Below are 20,073 nucleotides of genomic sequence, written 5' to 3' on the forward strand. Positions count from 1 at the left end.
CGGCCGGGCAGAGGCGCTCCTCACTTCCCAGACGGGGTAGCCGTGCAGAGGCGCTCCTCACTTCCCAGACGGGGCGGCCCGGCAGAGGGGCTCCTCACATCCCAGACGATGGGCGGCCAGGCAGAGACGCTCCTCACTTCCTAGACGGGGTGGCAGCCGGGCAGAGGCTGTAATCTTAGCACTTTGGGAGGCCAAGGCAGGCGGCTGGGAGGTGGAGGTTGTAGCGAGCCGAGATCACGCCACTGCACTCCAGCCTGGGCAACATTGAGCATCGAGTGAGCGAGATTCCGTCTGCAATCCCAGCACCTCGGGAGGCGGGCAGATCACTCGAGGCCAGGAGCTGGAGACCAGCCCAGTCAACATGGCGAAACCCCATCTCCACCAAAAATACAAAAACCAGTCAGGCGTGGCGGCACGCGCCTGCAATCCCAGGCACTCGCAGGCCGAGGCAGAATCACAGGAGCCCGAGGCAGGGAGGTTGCAGCGAGCTGAGATCACGGCAGTACAGTCCAGCCTCGGCAACAGAGGGAGACCGAAGAAAGAAGTGGGGAGAGGGAGAGGGAGCCATTGTGACTGTATTTCAATGCCACTGAATTATACTTACAAATGGTTAATACATATTATTTTATGTATATTTTACCACAGTAAAAAATTCCCAAATTATCCAAACACAATCAGTAATTAAATGCCTACCGTATGTATGCCATTGGGCCAAAAGATAAACGTGTGTTTACAGTACCTACATGGCTTTGTTCTCCATTTCCCACAGATGTAGGCAAATGTGTAATTAACTAACATCATGCCTCCTATAGGGCCACATGTCACTTCCAATATCAGGAAAATGACCTGTTCTGAAGTGCTCATCCATTTTCCAGACCCCAAAATACATCGTTTATGCAGAGGACTTGGAACACATTCAAAACAGTACATACTTTATTTTCAAGCATACAAGAAACACTAAACTCTTCCAGTGACAGTACACTCTCCATGAATTCTTCATATAGAATTGGGTATATTGGAAGCAAGTTGTTTCTGGTGAAATTTCTGATGATCAGGAATCAAGACTCAGTGGCCCTAAAGGAAGAGAGTTTTGTATCCAATATCCTCAAAACCAAGACATAGTATATTTTACTTTCAAAGTAAAAGTATAAATATTTTACCATATCCTTCAATCCGTAAAGCATCTCACTGTGAAATGATCCATGTTGACTCTGCATAATTCTCAGAAGTCACTTCAAGTGATGAGGGACTAACTATAAAACATGCATTATTTGAAGTACATAAGCATGAAACGTCGAAGTCTACAACTTATCTTAAAAGAAAGAGTAAGTTCCACCAGCTTTTTATTGTTTGAATAACAGAACACAGAAAACCAGGCAGAGAAGTCCCCAAGGAGATGATGATCATATTTCACTGTTTTTTGGCCCTTTGGTCCTTCATCTTTCAAGCACTTACTGTATTTTCCTTTAGCGATTTAAACATTTATTTTGATCACAAATGCAATTCAAGTGTGAATAAATAAACGTATTATCTTTTAGCACCCCTCCCCGCTTGTTCCTTTAAATAGAAAAAAGTGCTAAATGTCTCTTTATAGCCTATTGGCCATAGCTGTCCCACCTATGGTTTTACAAACAGACTGTAACTTGATCTTCTGAAATCCTTCTCGAACTACAACTCGTTCTGTTAAAGAAATCCTAGGAAAGAAGTCCTACTGATATTGTCGATAGTCTCCAAAAGGTGAGGAAGGTAACTGAGTTGAAGGCAACTGGGAGGGGTCATCTGCAAATTGAGGTCCTGCAAGTGAGAAATAAAAAGGATTAAAAATCACCTGAATATTATATTATTAAAAAGAACAAGTCTCTATAGAGAGTAGATCAATCAACAACAAAAAAAAATGTGCTAAATTAAAGCTATAACCCTAATTTCTTTCTAGATCTGCCTAATTCCCATAAAAGTACTAGAGAACCTTCAAATTTGGTATAACATATGACAGACTGGCTTGCTATGCTCCAGAATGAACAGTTCTCAAACACTATGCTAGGAAAGTCAGACGGATTAATTATAGCAAGAAGCAAACTTCAAGTTTTTAAAGCAATTGCTGTAACAAGCTGCCATATATCAAGATTAGAAGAGTTTCTCCCACTTCTTGTCATATTTTTCAGTAGCTATTTAAAATTATTTTCACAAAGTATAAGTAGCTTAGTCATGTTTTAAGAGAACTTGGTAATCCAATTCATATAACCAATTAAGTAGGGAATGAGCTCTGAAATGGGAAGATACCCCCTAGCTTGCTGTAGAACAAAGTCTTGCAGTTTTCATTTTCAAAGGATAGGAGAGCCTGTGAACTAAGAAAAACAAAGTGGCTTTAAAAAACAAAAAAAAAAAGACTTTTAGGGGATGAATCAATCTTTTCTCCTTTAAGAAAAACTGAAGTAGACTAACAAATATCTGGAAGGAAGAGAGAAAGAGGGCAGTGGTAGAATTCTCTGAAGTTTTCAAAGTGTTTCACTCATATATTTTTACTTCACTATAAATGCAACTATCTGTTAATTACAGAAAACTTGAGAAGATACTAGGTAAAAAAGATAAGCCGGGGCCGGGCGCAGTGGCTCTCGCCTGTAATCTCAGCACTTTGGAAGGCTGAGGCGGGCAGATCACCTGAGGTCAGGACAACATGGTGAAACCCCATCTCTACTGAAAATATGAAAATTAGCCAGGCATGGTGGTGAGTGTCTGTAATCCCAATTACTCAGGAGCTAGGCAGGAGAATCACTTGAACCTGGGAGGTGGAGGTTGCAGTGAGAAGAGATCGCGCCATTGCACTCCAGCCTGCGAGACAGAGCAAGACTCTGTTTAAAAAAAAAAACTACAAAAAAAGATAAGCCAATGAAAACCACTGTTGCCATTTAAATACAGTTCTGTCTAATCTTTTTCCACTGTTTTAAAAACTTTTTCACTGGGCATGATGGCTCACATTCCCAGCACTTTGGGAGGTCAAGGCGGGCGGATCACGAGGTCAGGAATTCGAGACCAGCCTGGCCAATACGGTGAAACTGCGTCTCTACTAAAAAATACAAAAAAAAATTAACCAGGCGTGATGTTGCGTACCTGTAGTCCCAGCTACTCAGGAGGCTGAGACAGAAGAATTGCTTGCACCCCGGAGGCGGAGGGTGCAGTAAGCTGAGAATGCGCCACTGCAATCCAGCCTGGGCGACAGAGCGAGACTCTGTCTCAAAAACAAAACAAGACAAACTTTTTCATGTAAGTTCACTGGAAAAATATGATTAAGTTTTCAAAGATTTCCCCTCTACACAGCTTTTCAGAAACACATCTCCTGTCTAAAAACAAATGCACCTCTTTTAGGCTGCTTCTATATAAATGCTGAGTTTTAATTACTCAAAAGGAGATTCCAGCTGGGCGCGGTGGCTCACCCCTGTAATCCCAGCACTTTGGGAGGCCGAGGCAGGAGGATCACTTGAGCCCAGGAGTTCAGGATCAGCCTGGGCAGAGACCTCATCTCTACAAAAAATATAAAAATTAGCCGGGCATGGCGGTGCACACCTATAGTCCCAGCTGCTCAAGAGGCTGAGGTGGGAGGATCGCCTGAGCCCAGGAGGTCAAGGCTGCAGTGAGCTAAGATTGCACCACTACGCTCCAGCCTGGGTCACAGAGATTCTGTTTCAAAAAAAATTAAAATAAATAAATAAAATAAAAAGAAGATTCCCTCTGAGGAAAAAAGCCTAAAACAAAGTACTCAAGGCTAATTTCTATGAGACAATGTAACTATTTAAGTTTTTGCTATATCCACTTCTGAATTTCTGCGAATATGGAACTGTTTTGATGTTTTATGTAAAGTCTTTCACACTGAAGCAGTCAAAACAAAATTGGAAAGTGACCATCACAACAGAGTGCTAACTCAGAAGTAAGGAATGAAAAACAAACAGAAGGTGAGAGGGTCTGCAGGGTCATCTAGATTACTCACTGCCATTTAACGAGCAGTGCACTTGAAAATTGTGCCAAAAAGATACTGAATCTCTTGCTAGGTGCCTCAGGGAAATCAAAGCAAATTGGGATGTATGATCTATCCTAACTTTATGCTGAATCTTTTCCAAGCTCCAAAAATAATTTTCAACACGTCTCACTATTCTACGTATTTCTTTCCCAAATGCCAGGTCAAATTTTCACTACTATTATCCTCACTATATATATGTATATATATTATATATATATACATTTTGAGACCAAGTCTTGCTCTGTTGCCCAGGCTGGAGTGCAAAGGCGTAACCTCAGCTCACTGCAATCTCCGCCTCCCAGGTTCAAGTGACTCTTGTACCTCAGCCTCCCGAGAAGCTGGGATTACAGGCGTGTGCCACCATGCCCTGCTAATTCGTATTTTTAGTAGAGACGGGGTTTCACCACGTTGGCCAGGCTGCTCTCAAAACTCCTGACCTCAAGTGATCCACCTGCCTCAGTCTCCCAAAATGCTGGGATTACAGGTATGAGCCACCGTGCCTGGCCACCTCACAATATCTTTCTGCATCCTTCCACTGTCAAGGGATATTTTCATTTAGACACTGAAATTTTTTTTTAAGAGATGGGATCTTGCTCTGTTGCCCAGGCTGGCCTTAAACTCCTGGGTTCAAGTGAGTTGCCTCCTGAGTAGCTGGAACTACAGGAATGCACCATCTTGATAGAAGTTTTCTGTTTGTTTCATTTTGAGACAGAATCTCGCTCCATCGACCAGCCTAGAGTGCAGTGGTGTGATCTTGGCTCACTGCAACCTCCACCTCCCAGGTTCAACTGATTCTCGTGCCTCCTGAGTAGCTAGGACTATAGGTGTGAGCCATTATGCCTGGCTAATCAGCTGAGAGCACATTTTATAACCATGTAATCATCATTCAGCCCACAATTTAATTATTACCCTATGTATCAGATAGGAGGAACAACAGGCAACAAATTAAACCAATATAAAAATTAGCCGGGCTAACACATTTCCTAAGATACTTCTACTGTGAACCCTAAAGTGACCTTCCCAAATATGAGTCACTTTCCACTACTCTCTTCTTCAAAACAAGCAACATTATCTAAAATAAGCTAATTTATCTGTTAATGTGTTAGTCTGTCTCCCCCTACTAGAATGTAACTCCTTGAGGGCAGGGACTGTTCTGTTCACTACCTGAAACAGTGTCTGGCATGTAGATGTACAATACTAAATTGTCAATTGACCATCATGATTGTTACACATCTGCAGAACCATTCTTCAAGTCCCTTTAAAATGATCAGACATTTCTTGCAATACATGAGCACTGATAAACCCTAAGTACGATAAAGATCAACAGCAAATTTATACAAAAAATTTTTGTTATTGTGGCTAAATATAACATGTTCATTTTTTACCTATTATCACAGTCCTCATGAACCACAGCATGTTAATACATACCATACATTTTATCAGACAAAGTATGTTCTTTCTTAACATCAGAAAACCATTCCAAAATGTTTGAGCTATAGTTTCAAGCAAAAACACTCACCATTGGGAAACTGTGCAGAGGCAAATCTTGTCAACAAGATACCAGCTCCTTCAATTAAAGCTAGGAGAATGCCACCCATTGCGGCTGACCCAACCATGGCCACTGGTCCATCTGAAGACATTAATAACAAAGAGATTATTTTTTACAGAAATCTAGTTTACTGTAAGAGATAGTAAAGAAGAGAACTGTCCATATGGCGACATGCTCCCCCAACTCCCAAACTCTTTCTTATTGCCTAAGACCCAGAGTCAGTAAACTACAGCCGCCCACAGGCCACCCACTGCCTATTTTTGTAAATAAAGTTTTACTGAAAGGCCGTAAATCCCAGCACTTTGGGAGGCTGAGGCGGGCAGATCACGAGGTCAGGAGTTCGAGACCAGCCTGGCCAACATGGTGAAACCCCGTCTCTACCAAAAATACAAAAATTAGCCTGACGTGGTGGTGGGCACCTGTAGTCCCAGTTTCTCAGGAGGCTGAGGCAGGAGAATTGCTTGAACCCAGGAAGCAGAGGTTGCAGTGAGCCGAGATTGTGCCACTGCACTCTAGCCTGGGTGACAGAGTAAGACTCCGTCTCAAGAAAATAAATAAATAAACAGGGCCGGGTGCAGTGGCTCACGCCCGTAATCCCAGCACTTTGGGAGGCCGAGGTGGGTGGATCACGAGATCAGGAGATCGAGACCATCCTGGCTAACATGGTGAAACCCCGTCTCCACTAAAAATACAAAAAATTAGCCAGGCATGGTGGTACACACCTGTAGTCCCAGCTACTCAGGAGGCTGAGGCAGGAGAATTGCTTGAACCCGGGAGGCAGAGCTTGCAGTGAGCGGAGATCGCACCACTGCATTCCAGCTTGGGTGACAGAGTAAGACTCCGTCTCAAAAAAATAAATAAATAAAATGAAATAAAATAAATAAATAAATAAAGTTTTACTGAAACACAGCCATACTGTTTCGTTTATGTATTATCCATGGCTGCTTTCATGCTATGACAGCAGATTTAGGTAGCTATGACAAAGACCACACAGCCCACAAAGCCTAAAATATTCACTATCTGGCCTTTACAGAAATAGTTTGCAAATCCCTTGGTCTAAACCAGTAAGCTCAATGGAATTCTGGTTTGCTCTCTGTCCTGAGGATCCAGAAGATGGTTCTAAGTTCCTTATTCATAACAACTCTATATGGCAGGTATAATTATTAATTAACTCCAGATTATTGGTGAAGAAATTATAGCATAAAAAGTTTGGTAAACTGACCAATCATACAGCTAATTAATGGCAGAACTGGGACCTGAAGTGCTCTCAACCACTGTAATATATGGGTTAGAATTCCATGCTCTTTCATTCTCAAATATTCCAAATAAATAGATCCCCTTACTTTTTTTTTCAAATCACCATATACTGTATATTTGTATATTTGTGCTACGCCAAATTAAACAATGCTTAGTTTTATAATTATTATCATTTTTGAAGCAAGGTCTCACTCTGTTGCCCAGGCCAGAGTGCGGTGGCTCAAGTGATCCTCCTCCCTCTGCCTCATGAGTAGCTGGGACTATAGGCATGCACCCACACACCCAGCTAATTAAAACTTTTTTTTGTAGAAACCAGGTCTCCCTATATCTGATCTTAAGAGCTCCTGGGCTCATGCAATCTACCTGCCTCAGCCTCCCAAGTGATGGAATTATAGTCATGAGCCAATGTGCCTGGTCAATAATCTGTTATATATATTACTGATGTCATTCAATTAAGGCAGATGAGATTTTCCTAAAAGTGTGGCTTCTACTAGTGTGTCTATAATGACTACTTACTTCTTGCTGCCAATATGGCTCCCGTTAAGGCACCACTTGTGATGGAGTTCCAGGGATCTTCCTTTCCTCTGACTTGAACCATACTACAGTCAATCATGGAAAACAGCCCTCCCCAAACTGCAAAGCTACCTATTTTATTGTAAAAAGAAACAAGCAAACACTAATTTAAATTTCATATTCTATTTAAAATATTATAGTCAAAAACAACACTCACTACAGTCTCAAAACTTATAGTCCAAACAAATACATGCAAACACAAATTTGAATAAACACTGAACAAGAGTTAGAATACTTATCTTTTGAATAAAGCTGGATTGTATTATATATCAGCTGGAAAATTAGCAATGGCCCAAAGCCTAAGAGAAATAAGCCAGCCGGGTACCATGGCTCACACCTGTAATCCCAGCACTTTGGGAGGCTGCAGTGGGTGGATCACCTGAGGCCAGGAGTTCAAGACCAGCCTGGCTAACATGGCGAAACCCCGCCTCTACTAAAAATGTAAAAATTAGCCGGGTGTGGTGGCGAGCACCTGTAATCCCAGCTACTGGTGAGGCCGAGGCAGGAGAATCGCTTGAACCCAGGAGACAGAGGTTGCAGTGAGCTGAGATCGTGCCACTGCACTCCAGCCTGGACAACAAGAGCGACACTCTATCTCAAACAAACAAAAAAGAAATAAGCCAAGCCTAAAAGAGTCAGGCTGCATGTGTGTAAAAACAAGCAAATCATCCTTCCAGAACAACATATCTCTCTGGTTTAAGCAGCAATAAACAAAATCAAACTACTCTGCTTCCTCTTTCGTTCTCCTTTTCTTTCATAGCTTTACTTACCTCTATTTTTGGCCTTTCTTCATTATATGTCATTGAGCATCTACTCTATGAAAATCACCGATGGGAAAACGAAATCCAGCTATTCTGGAATGTATTACAGGTGTAAGCCAATACATGCTGAAGGGGCAAATAAATGATATAAATAGCTAGAATTATGGAACATCAAAGGGATGGAAATTGCCTGTCCATCCTTTATTCCTCAGATATGAATTTAAAACAGTCTTAAATCAGCAGATTATTTTGCACTTAAACTCTATCTAAATACAAAAACAGCCAGGTGTGGTAGCTCACGCCTACAATCCCCCAGCACTTTGGGAGGCCGAGGCAGGCAGATCATGAGGTCAGAAGATCGAGACCATCCTGGCCAACACGGTGAAACCCCCGTCTCTACTAAAAAATACAAAAAAAATTAGCCAGGTGTGATGGCGGGCACCTGTAGTCCCAGCTACTCTGGAGGCTGAGGCAGGAGAATGGTGTGAACCCAGGAGGCAGAACTTGCAGTGAGCCAAGTTCGCACCACTGCGCTCCAGCCTGGGTGACAGAGCGAGACTCCGTCTCAAAAAATAAATAAATAAATCCAGTGGATAGTACCAATGGAGTATAGCATAAGCATCCTCATTTTTAGTCCAATATTAGACATCACATCCTATGTAAAAATAAACCAGTTATTTCTTCTAACTCAGTAATTCTATGCCTTGGGAGAGAGCTATGACGTCTAGTTATATTAGAATTACCTCACTAAAATTTTCTGACAAGACCCTCCCATTTCCTCATGAGAGCCTAAAATCTCAGGAGACCCTTCCCCTGAGAATCACTGCCAGAATAAGTTTTGGCTACTGATGAAATGGAGAGTTTGAGTCTAAGCAGGAAGAGGAGATCCATAAAGGGTAGCCTGGTGTGAGGATCCAGAGCCAGATGAGGCGAATGTCTATACACCTGGACACCCTAGAACAAGGTTTTAGAGCCTAAACAAGAGAGAGATTCTCAAGGAAGGCAGCCTGGCATGGAGTGTCAGAGTATACCCTGACAAAGGGCAGCCTGTTGTGGGGTACCATAGCCCAAGCAGGTTAAGAAGGCAGGTATACATATGAAAAGGAAGAAAACAATGAATGCTGTGGGGCTGAATTGGAAATACGAGATATCAATATAAAGTTGTGATTTTCAATATGTATAGATAAACAGAAATATAGATTGTATACCATTCTTGATTTTTCTTTTCTTTTAAAAAATTTTTTTGTAGAGAGGCATTCTCTCTTAAGTTGTCAAGGGTGTTGAACTCCTGGGCTCAAGCCATTCTCCTGCCTTGGCCTCCCAAAGTGCTGGGATTACAGGTGTGAGCTACCACTTCTGGCCCTAAATACCATTCTCAACTAAAAGGAACTGGGGCTCTTTGGAGAAATGGCTACAACAGGAAAAGCTGCCCTGCCCACAGCTAGGGCATGAAAAGTACAAGATGAGCCTGAAATGTCTTCTTCCAAAATGCAAGAAAGTGGTCAAAGAATAAAAGGGACATGTCAAAATCCTATCTTATTTTTTCTATGAAAATATAAGACCTGGGCTGGGCAGGATGGCTCACACCTGTAATCCTAGCACTTCGGGAGACCAAGACGGGTGGACTGCCTGAGCTCAAGAGTTCGAGACCAGCCTGGGAAACATGGTGAAACCCCACCTCCACTAAAATACAAAAACCTTAGCCAGGAGCAGCGGCATGCGCCTGTAATCCCAGCTACTTGGGAGGCTGAGGATAGAGAATCGCTTGAACCGGAGAGGCGGAAGTTGACGTGAGCCAAGACTGCGCCATTGCACTCTAGCCTGGGCAACAAGAGTGAAATTCCGTTTCAAAAAAAAAAAAAAAAAAAAGAAAAGAAAATAAAATATAAGACCTAAGTCCGGGCGTGGTGGCTCATGCCTGTAATCTCAGCACTTTGGGATGCTGAGGTAGGCAGATCACCTGAGGTAGGGAGTTCAAGACCTGCCTGACCAATATGGTAAAACCTCGTCTTTACTAAAAATACAAAAATTATCCCGGCTATGGTGGCGCATGCCTATAATCCCAGCTACTCAGGAGGCTGAGGCGGGAGAATCACTTGAACCTGGGAGGCGGAGGTTGCAGTGAGCCAAGATTGTGCCACCACACTCCAGCCTGGGTGACCCTATCTCAAAAAAAAAAAAAATAAAGAAAATATAACACCTTTCAGAACACAACTATGATTTTCCCATACTGCCTGTCCCTCCCTGCAACTTGATCTGAATACCTTAGTAAATGCTCACCAAATGAATAAAATCATCATCCTAGTATTTTTAGAATTTAAAATACCATAAAAACTTCTCAATAGCTTCCTAAAAAAGGCTAACCTCAAGGATTTGAAATGGATAATTCCAATTCACTCATATCACCACTCGCTCTTCCTCTATTTCACCGTGCTTTGTAAGAAAAAATAAACTCTTCCAGTTTTTCCCTATTACCAACATCTACATTAGCATGGAGCATCTGTCACAACTAATGACCCAATATTGACACATTACTATCATTTTTTTTTTTTTTTTGAGACAGAGTCTTGCTCTGTTGCCCAGGCTAGAGTGCAATGGCACAATCTCGGCTCACTACAAACTCTGCCTCCCAGGCTCAAGCAATTCTTCTCCCTCAGTCTCCCGAGTAGCTAGGATTACAGGTGCCTGCCACCACACCCGGCTAATTGGTGTATTTTTAGTACAGATGCGGGTTTCACCACGTTGGCCAGGATGGTCTCAAACTCCCGACCTTAGGTAATCTACTGCCTCAGCCTCCCAAAGTGCTGGGATTACAGGTGTGAGCCACTGTGCCCGGCCGACACATTACTATTAACTGAAGTCCATACTTAATTCAGATTTCCTTAGTTTGTTAATGTCCTTTTTCTGTTCCACAGTACCACATTACATTTATTTTTATTTATTTATTTATTTTGAGACAGAGTCTCGCTGTCACCCTGGCTGGAGTACAGTGGCGCGATCTGGGCTCACTGCAAGTTCCGCCTCCCGGGTTCAGCCATTCTCGTGCCTCAGCCTCCCGAGGAGCTGGGACTACAGGCGCCCGTCACCATGTCCAGCTAATTTTTTTTGTATTTTTAGTATTTTTAGTAGAGATGGGGTTTCACCATGTTAGCCAGGATGGTCTCGCTCTCCTCACCTTGTGATCCACCTGCCTCGGCCTCCAAAAGTGCTGGGACTACAGTGGTGAGCCACCGCGCCCGGCCTACATTTAGTTTTTAATTTTATTTATTTATTTATTTATTTATTTATTGAGACAGTGTCTCACTCTGTCACCCAGGCTGGAGTCCAATGGCACAATCTTGGCTCACTGCAACCTCCACCTCCTGGGTTCAAGCGATTCTCCTGCCTCAGCCTCCTGAGTAGCTGGGATTACAGGCACGTGCCACCATGCCCAGCTAATTTTTGTATTTTTAGTAGACATGGGGTTTCACCATGTTGGCCAGGCTGGTCTCAAACTCCTGACCTCGTGATCCACCCGCCTTGGCCTCTCAAAGTGTTGGGATTACAGGCGTGAGCCACTGCGCCCAGCCCTTTTATTTTATTTTTTAGAGACAGAGTCTTGCTCTGTCACCCCGGCTGGAGTGTAGTGGCGCAATCTCGGCTCACTGCAATCTCCACCTCCTGGGTTCAAGAGATTCTCCTGCGTCAGCCTCCCGAGTAGGTGGGACTACAGGCATGCACCACCAGGTCCGGCTAATAATTTAGTTGCTATGTCTTCACAGGCTTCTTTCGGCAGTGACAGTTATCTGATGGTATTTTAACTCACTGAAAATGCATAAGGTGATAGAAGCAGCCTCTCAAAAAACAAGCAAAATCCTATATGGCTTCTGCATATACTAGAGGTTCTGGGTTTGGTGTGAACTTTTTAATACCACTCAACATTCTTGAATAACACAATAATCACCAACACCAAAACAAAGAGAAATTAGTTACTAATTACTTTCCAGGGCAGATAATTATTACACAGGGAAAAAAGGAAAAAGATACAACATTACCTCAACCCTCAGGGCCTAAATTTCCTCATCGGGAAAATGGGAGATAATAATAGTACTAACTTCTTCATTACTGTGAGAGTTAAGAAAAGCAAAGAGAAGATTATTTTGATACCCAAAACTTCTAAGGAACGACTGAAGTATTAAGATTTTTTCATGTCTTATATACGGTCTCTCCAATCTAACTATACCCTTGTGTTGTTTGTTTTTGTTGCTGTTTGAGACAGGGTCTCTGTCACCCAGGCTGGAGTGCAGTGGTGCAATCTCACTGCAGCCTCAACCTCATGGGTTCAAGTGATCCGTCCACGTCAGCCTCCCTAGTAGCTGGGACCACAGGCACACACCCCAACACCTGGCTAATTTTTGCATTTTTCTGGGGAAATGGGCAGCCGTGCTGCCCAGGCTGGTCTCGAACTCCTGAGCTCAAGCTATCTGCCTAACTCAGCCTCCCAAACTGCTGGGATTATTGGCGTGAGCCACTGCGCCCAACCCTGACTATACCTTTGTAAGTGAATATAACCTACAAACATTTTTTGTCACCTCCCTTTTCCCAGCTTCTGAATAACCAAGTTTACAAAGTACAATGAATAGAATCTTTTCAAATTTTGCAATGACCTCTGCACAATGTCCCAAAGCTAACCTTGGAGAAGAGCCCAATTGGCTTGATGGGTTTCTCCTGCATGAAACTCCAATCCTTCAGATCACATTCTCTTCAGCTTTATGTTACCTCAGAAGCTATCGGTCCTGACTCACAAACCTGAGGTTTTTTTTTTTTGAGACTGAGTTTTGCTCTTGTTGCCCAGGCTGGAGTGCAATGGCGTGATCTTGGCTCACTGCAACCTCCGCCTCCCGGGTTCAAGTGATTCTCCTGCCTCAGCCTCCTGAGTAGCTGGGATTACAGGCATGCGCCACCATGCTGGGTTAATTTTGTATTTTTAGTAGAGATGGGGTTTCTCCATGTTGGCCAGGCTGGTCTCAAACTCCCGACTTCAGGTGATCTGCCCACCTTGGCCTCCCAAAGTGCTGGGATTACAGGCGTGAGCCCCACGCCCGGCCTCAAACCTGAGCTTTAAATAACTGTCTTTCTTTTGGAGAAGGAAAAAAAAAAAATCACTGAGTATCTGAAGGACAGAGACAAGATTTTCAAATGGGTATCATAATTCAGGTTAATTTTTCAAACAAACTACAAATCAAGAAGAAACTATAGGGATATATGTTTATGACAAACTGTTAGACCAAACTAAAGTCACTAATTGTTGTAATCTAAATATAAAAATAGCTCTATCTTCAAATAAACAGAAAAAAATAGGTCAGTTAAAATGAAAATTCTGCTTACCTCCTAACTGTGGAGCCCTGGTTTTAATAGCTGTCAAACTCCCTCGTAGTCTGTGGTTTACTCCCTATAACAAAAAAAAGGAAGCAACAAAAAATATATTAGAAGTACATTTCTAAGCCACTGATGGGACCACCAGTAATATCATCAAACCCAAGTTGCAAGTGATGATAAAATAAGACCATTCACCCACTTACCACTGGAGAATTGCGAAAACCTTTGATTGCTTGAAAGATACCACCACCAATGGTACCCATCGTAAAGGCCCCACCACAGTCATCCACAATTCGCCATGGGCTAAGAACAGGGGGGAAAAAAAGATGACCATATTTCTCATTCACAAACCATAAAACCTTCTTTGCCAATACAGTAAGGATTATAATGGAACAGATTATACTGCAGGACCCACTGCAACCAATAAATATTTGGCTTATAAAATGACTTGAGGAAATGCTGTAATCAAACAGGGCAGTCAAAAAAATCAAAGCAGTTTTGACTACAAAGATAACCAGGTAACTGATTATATTGTTTCAGGGCATATGTACTAAGAGAAAGCAAAGGGGCTACCTAATGATTTGGTAAATGAAAACCCATTATTTTTCTAAGTTTTTTTTTGTTTGTTTTTTTTTGTTTTTTTGAGATGGAGTCTCACTCTGTCACCCAGGCTGGAGTGCAATGGCGCAATCTTGGCTCACTGCAACCTCCGTCTCCTGGGTTCAAGTGGTTCTCCTGCCTCAGCCTCCCAAGTAGCTGGGACTACAGGCGCGTGCCACCACGCCTGGCAAATATTTGTATTTTTAGTAGAGACGGGGTTTCACCATACTGGCCAGGCTGATCTTGAACTCCTGACCTCGTGATCTGCCTCGACCTTCCAAAGTGCTGGGATTACAGGCGTGAACCACCAAGCCCGGCCTTATTTTACTAAGATATTTAACTCAACATAGTTAAATATTTTAACCCTCTGCTAACCTGTGTCATTATAGTACATCAAACAGCTATTTACAGTGTGCTGAGTCCTACATATCTGAGCACAATCCAGAATGGAGGATAACTGCTTTGAAGAAAATAAGTTTGAAGAGCCAGGAGACCCTAAAACTTATATTTTGTATGCTATCTGTGGGAGAGGGGAACACAAAACATGCAACAAGGCTAGGATAGCAGAGTAATAATTCAAGGTCCTGAGCACTTTCACAAATTGAGGACATCTTGGTTGTTGCTCTTACACAATAAAACAAATGATTAACCGAAATATCAAGATTTGATTTTTTACCTATGACCCTGGAAACTTTAAACTCTGGCAACCTGAGACTTCCGACAGCAATTACATCATTTTATAATTATCTATGTGTCTGGTTTATTCATACTCAATAAACGCTGGATGAAAGAATGAATTTCTGTCCATGGCTTTTCAGAGAACACATGCTATTACCTCTTCCTATTTCCCAGGTAATTTTTGTCCCCCTCTACCCTCAAGAAAGAATTCCAAGGAGAAAAACAAGGCCCCACGCAATAAAGAAGTTTATCCAGACCCCTTGGCTAAAATCTATGTTCCATTCATTTAAAATGCTTCACTCTGTGGACACATATCATGATCCAAGTAAAATCTCAAGAATGACACTCCCTCAAATGCCTATTCTTCAGTTCCTCAACGCAGGAACTGAGCAAGGCGAGACGGAGGGACGCGCCCAAGGTCACCTCGGCGAACAGAGGGGATTATAACTGGCCCCGCATAAAATCGATTACGCCCTGCGTTGGGAGGAGGTTCCGAGGTTCTATCAAACTCAAGTCTGGACCTCTTTACCATCCATCACAAGGTCACATGGGTGCTGTGTTGGGAGAGGGAGGCTCACGCGGCCGGGGAGGTACTGAATACAGGGCTAAGAAGCCGACTGGCCGCGAAAGACCGCACTGCCCACAGTTACCAGGCCCAAGTCGACGAGGCTGCGGTTGAGTCTGGCTTGCACCTTGGGAGCCTGGACAAGGGAGAAGGAGGGCAGTGGGCAGGGGGGTAAGAGAAATGCAAAGACAGCGGTGAGGCTCACCAAGGCTCTCGCGCGTACTCCTCCATCTTGACTCCAACGCCGCGAGTGATGCCGGGCAAGCTGGGCGGAGCCTGACCCCAGAGGCGGAAGTGATCCCGAGAGGAGGGCGTTAAGGTCTATAAGCATTGGTTCACCGTTTCTCGCTACAGCCAATGGGAGCCAGGACTCCTGTGGACAGCGTGTGGTTGGGGCATTGGCCCCGGCGAGGCGAGACTGGCCCTGCCCACGTCCTCAAAGGCCGCGAGTCCCGGCTGTGTGGGTGGGGAGCTACCAATGACGGAGTCACACTACGCGGTTACCAGAGGTTCCGTGGACTGAGATCAACGCGATACTTCTTAAATACGCTTCTTTCTTTCCCTTCCGTTCCGCCTTCCCTTCCCCCTTCCCTTCCCCCTTTCCTTTTCTTCTCTCCTTCCTTCCTTCCTTTTTCTTTCTTTCTTTCTTTCTTTTTCTTTTCTTTTTTTTTTTTTTGAGACGGAGTTTGGCTCTGTCGCCCAGGCTGGAGTGCAGCGGCGAGATCTCGGCTCACTGCGACCTCCGCCTCCCGAGTTCAAGCGATTCTCCTGCCTTAGCCTCCTGAGTAGCTGGGATTACAGGGGGGCGCCACCAGGTCCGGCTAATTTTTGTATTTTTTTAGTAGAGACGGGGTTTCGCCATGTTGATCAGGCTGGACTCGAACTCCTGACCTCGTGATCCGCCCACCTCGGCCTCCCAGAGTGCTAGAATTACAGGCGTGAGCCACCGCACCCGGCCTCTTTCTTTCTCTTTTCTTTTCTTTCCTTTCTCTCTCTTCTTTTTCTTTCTTTCTTTTTTTGTACTTTTGCTGTCAAATGTGGATTAATGCTATCTTATTCGTCACTTATTGTGAAGCTGGTACCAAATACACGTAGCTCCTTTAGGGCAAACAATGTCTCAGTGATTTATAATAACCACAGTGCCTGGAATGTAGTAGATGCTCAATAAATGTTTGTGAAATGGAACTGTTTGGGCCATCTGGAGAGCCATGACCAATTTGGAGCCCTCGATTTCAGGGACATTGACACCAGAGCCTCTCACAGGCCTCTCCACTAATGATCACCAGAAGGTGTGAAGATGTTTGGCTTGGAGAAGAGGCGACTTATGGGGACCAGGCCGGGCGTGGTGGCACGTGCCTGTAGCCCTGACTATTCGGGAGACTGAGGCGGGAAGATAGCTTGAGCCCAGGAGATCTAGCCCGCAGGGAGCTGTGATCATGCCACTGCACTCTAGTGACACAGTGAGACACTGTCAAAAAAAAAAAAAAAAAAGGCGGGGACCCATGGAGCTTTTAGTTTACTGTCAACAAAATCCCAATCATGTGATGGCTGTTAAAGTGCTCCTCTCCATTCTGTACGTTTGTAATTAACTTTAAAATATGTATATATTTATTTTACGGAAAAGTCAATGTCATAAATAATGGAAGAGGCTGGGTGCAGTGGCACATGCCTGTAATCCCAGCACTTTGGGAGGCCAAGGCGGGCGGATCACGAGGTCAGGAGTTTGAGACCAGCCTGACCAACGTGGTGAAACCCCGTCTCTACTAAAAATACAAAATTTAGCCCGGCGTGTTGCCTGTAATCCCAGCTACTCAGGAGGCTGAGGCAGGAGAATCACTTGAAGGTGGGAGGTGGAGGTTGCAGTGAGCTGAAATTGTGCCTGGGTGACAGAGCGAGACTCCATCTCAAATAAATAAATAAATAAAGGAAGACCGCAAAGAGGAGTGAGGGTCTCTCCAAAAGCTTGGAAATAAAGTGAGCAGATGAATCGAACCCTCCATGGAACTAAAGATTATCAATAAATGTGTCTTGGTGTGTGAGAATGGTTCATACTAGTTATCTGATTTGGGTGTGTAAGTTGGAGAAGACGTGTTTGGAATGTGACTGTAATTAAGAATAGTTAACTCTATTTAATTGTACAGGCCAAAGAGAGAATGTGGGAGAGGGGACATGGAGGAATTCAGAGGGCAGGAATCTGATGTTTAGTCAGCACTGAAGACCTGGTGGGTATAAATATTTTAGTAACTAGAGATTTGCACTCTCATGGGGCAAGGATATTTTTTCTGGTTTCACCAGGACCCAGATAAAATATCCCTTAGCTCTAGCTACCTCTCTTTGTTCTTATTCCATATTTATTATGCAATCTTCTTCTTATTATTTGGCTTCTGAATAGATTTCGATATAGAAGAGAATACCCTGGCCTGTGTTTATAACTGTTTTTCTCCACTTGGTAGTTAATACTGGCTTATGTATCTGCCTCTTGTAAGATGAGTTATTTTGACTAAATCACCAGGAATAGTCTCCAGAGAAACAGAACCAAGAGGATATAGATATACACACATATATATATCTTATTGTGTGCAAATATGTATATATCCTTCTGGTTCTGTTTCTCTCTATCTCTTTCTCTCTCTCTCTCTCTCTCTCTATATATATATATATATATACATACATACATAAAATTAACATTTATTTATTTATTTTTGAGATGGAGTCTCACGGTTGGCCAGGCTGGAGTGCAGTGACATGATCTCGGCTCACTGCAACCTCCGCCTCCCAGGTTCAAGTGATTCTTCTGCCTCAGCCTCCCGAGTAGCTGGGACTACAGGTGCGCACCACCACGCCCGGCTAATTTTTATATTTTTAGTAGAGACGGGGGTTTCGCCATATTGTCCAGGCTGGTCTCAAACTCCTGACCTCGTGAACCGCCCGCCTGGGCCTCCCAAAGTGCTGGGATTACAGACATGAGCCACCACACCCAGCCTATGTATTTATTTATTATGAGTAGTTGGCTCACATGATTATGGAGGTTGAGAAGTCCAATAATCTGTGTCTGCAAGCTGGAGATGGAGGAAAGTCAGTGATGCAGTTCGGTCCAAGTCCAAAGGCCTGAGAGCCAGGGGAGCTGATGATGTAAATCCCAGTTTGAAGAGAAGGTGAAATGAGATATCCCAGCTCAATAGTGAGGCAGGAAAAGAGGGGCAAATTCTTTCCTCTGCCTTTTCAATGCCCAGCCACACTGAGGAGGGCAATCTACTTTGCTGAGTCTACCAATTCAAATGCTATTCTCATCTGGAAACATCCTCATGGACAAATCCAGAACAGCATTTAATCTGGGCACCCTATGGCCTACTCAAGTTGACACATCAAATTAACCATCACAGTGATAATGAGTTTCCGAGTTTACAAAGCTGAAGTCCAGTTTCCAGGTTGTGGTTCCCCAGCTCATTTAATTCCAACAGTCCCTATCCTAAAGGAGTTTACTGCTCTGGGAAGCCCCGCTCAAGTGGCCAAAGAAACTTTAAGCAAAGAGACTTCTCACTCTTTGCTGTCTTTTAATTGCAACAGATAACAGAACATTTTTGGCTGGGCAAGGCCCAGGAGGAAGATGTCACGTCTCCCCAAAAATATTCACTTCCATTTGGTTCCAGGGTGCTAAGTGAAGAAATCTTTTGAAAAGGGTTCAAAAGAAACCTTTTGAAAGGTTTAGAAGGATTGGTACTCTAATCTCCCCCTAGTTAGTCTTAAAGAATTCTGAGGGACTATGGTGGCCCTCGCTGATGGAATGGTCAACGATACGAAGGCATAATAGAAGAAAGCAGTGGAGGTCCTTGAGAGAAAACTCACCATAGAGGTGAAGGGCGTTCGAACTTCCGATTCAACATACCAGTGTATATTCTATTGAAAGTTACTGTTCTGGGCTCAAGATAGGACTACTGCTAGAGCCCCATGTGGTCCAGGTACTTAGTAGATCAAGCTTCATTGAGCCAGAGGCTGCTGTGGCCTAAGGAACTCCATCCACCAAGTCATAGGTCATGTACATGGCACCAAACCCACAGTCCCACCTGGTCCATGTCATGGAGAAATTCAGATTGGCATGGATAAGTAAGCCTCCTGTTGGGTTTGGGGTTTTAGTTTGTGACCAGGGCTGATTTGGTAGACAGAGGGGTTTTAGCTTAGGTAACATTGGTGGAAGTGAAGGAGGCACTCTCTTGTCTCTTTGCTGCCCCCTTTTTCTTCCCACTGCTCTCCTCTCAGGAAGACATTAGTCTGGCCTATGTTCTGTCTCGAGCTCTCCTCTGCCCGTTTCTGCTTATCTCAGGAGTGTTGGGCCAGGCCAGTGGCTTGCTTCCAGAGGCAAAGTCTGCTGCCTTCTAGGGAAACTGTCAGCATCCCCCAAAAGGAAAGAACCAGTGTGAAAACTTCTCTCTTTTGTGGTCTCTTTCAGGACCCTGCCATAGTCATTCTATGTCAGCATATCTATTGATCTTTGCATGTATATACACATACATATAGCTATATAATTTAACTATATAGCAAGCATTAGTGAGTGCTTAAAATATGTCTGATGCTGTTAAGTACTTTGCATGCATTATCTTATTTAATATGCCCAATAATTCCATAACTCTGTGAATTAGGGTTTTTAAAAAAATTTTTAGATTATTTTATTTTTGTTATTATTTTTTGAGACAGTTTCGCTGTGTCACAAGCTGGAGTGCAG

The 20,073-nt window shown here is 43.5% G+C and overlaps 1 protein-coding gene across 1 annotated transcript; it reads right to left on the bottom strand.

Annotated features, from left to right (window-relative positions):
* Positions 1 to 911: 911 nt before the first annotated feature.
* Positions 912 to 16,820, bottom strand: TIMM17A (translocase of inner mitochondrial membrane 17A). The gene is made up of 6 exons (XM_002809614.6): positions 15,559 to 16,820; positions 13,714 to 13,813; positions 13,520 to 13,583; positions 7,335 to 7,463; positions 5,532 to 5,642; positions 912 to 1,794 (listed from the first exon to the last, which is right to left on the bottom strand). The coding sequence occupies exons 1-6, from the start codon at positions 15,582 to 15,584 to the stop codon at positions 1,709 to 1,711; spliced, it is 516 nt and encodes a 171-aa protein (XP_002809660.3). The 5' UTR covers positions 15,585 to 16,820; the 3' UTR covers positions 912 to 1,708.
* Positions 16,821 to 20,073: the final 3,253 nt, after the last annotated feature.

Source organism: Pongo abelii, chromosome 1 (assembly GCF_028885655.2).
Source record: "Pongo abelii isolate AG06213 chromosome 1, NHGRI_mPonAbe1-v2.0_pri, whole genome shotgun sequence".
Classification (NCBI taxonomy): Eukaryota; Metazoa; Chordata; class Mammalia; order Primates; family Hominidae; genus Pongo; species Pongo abelii.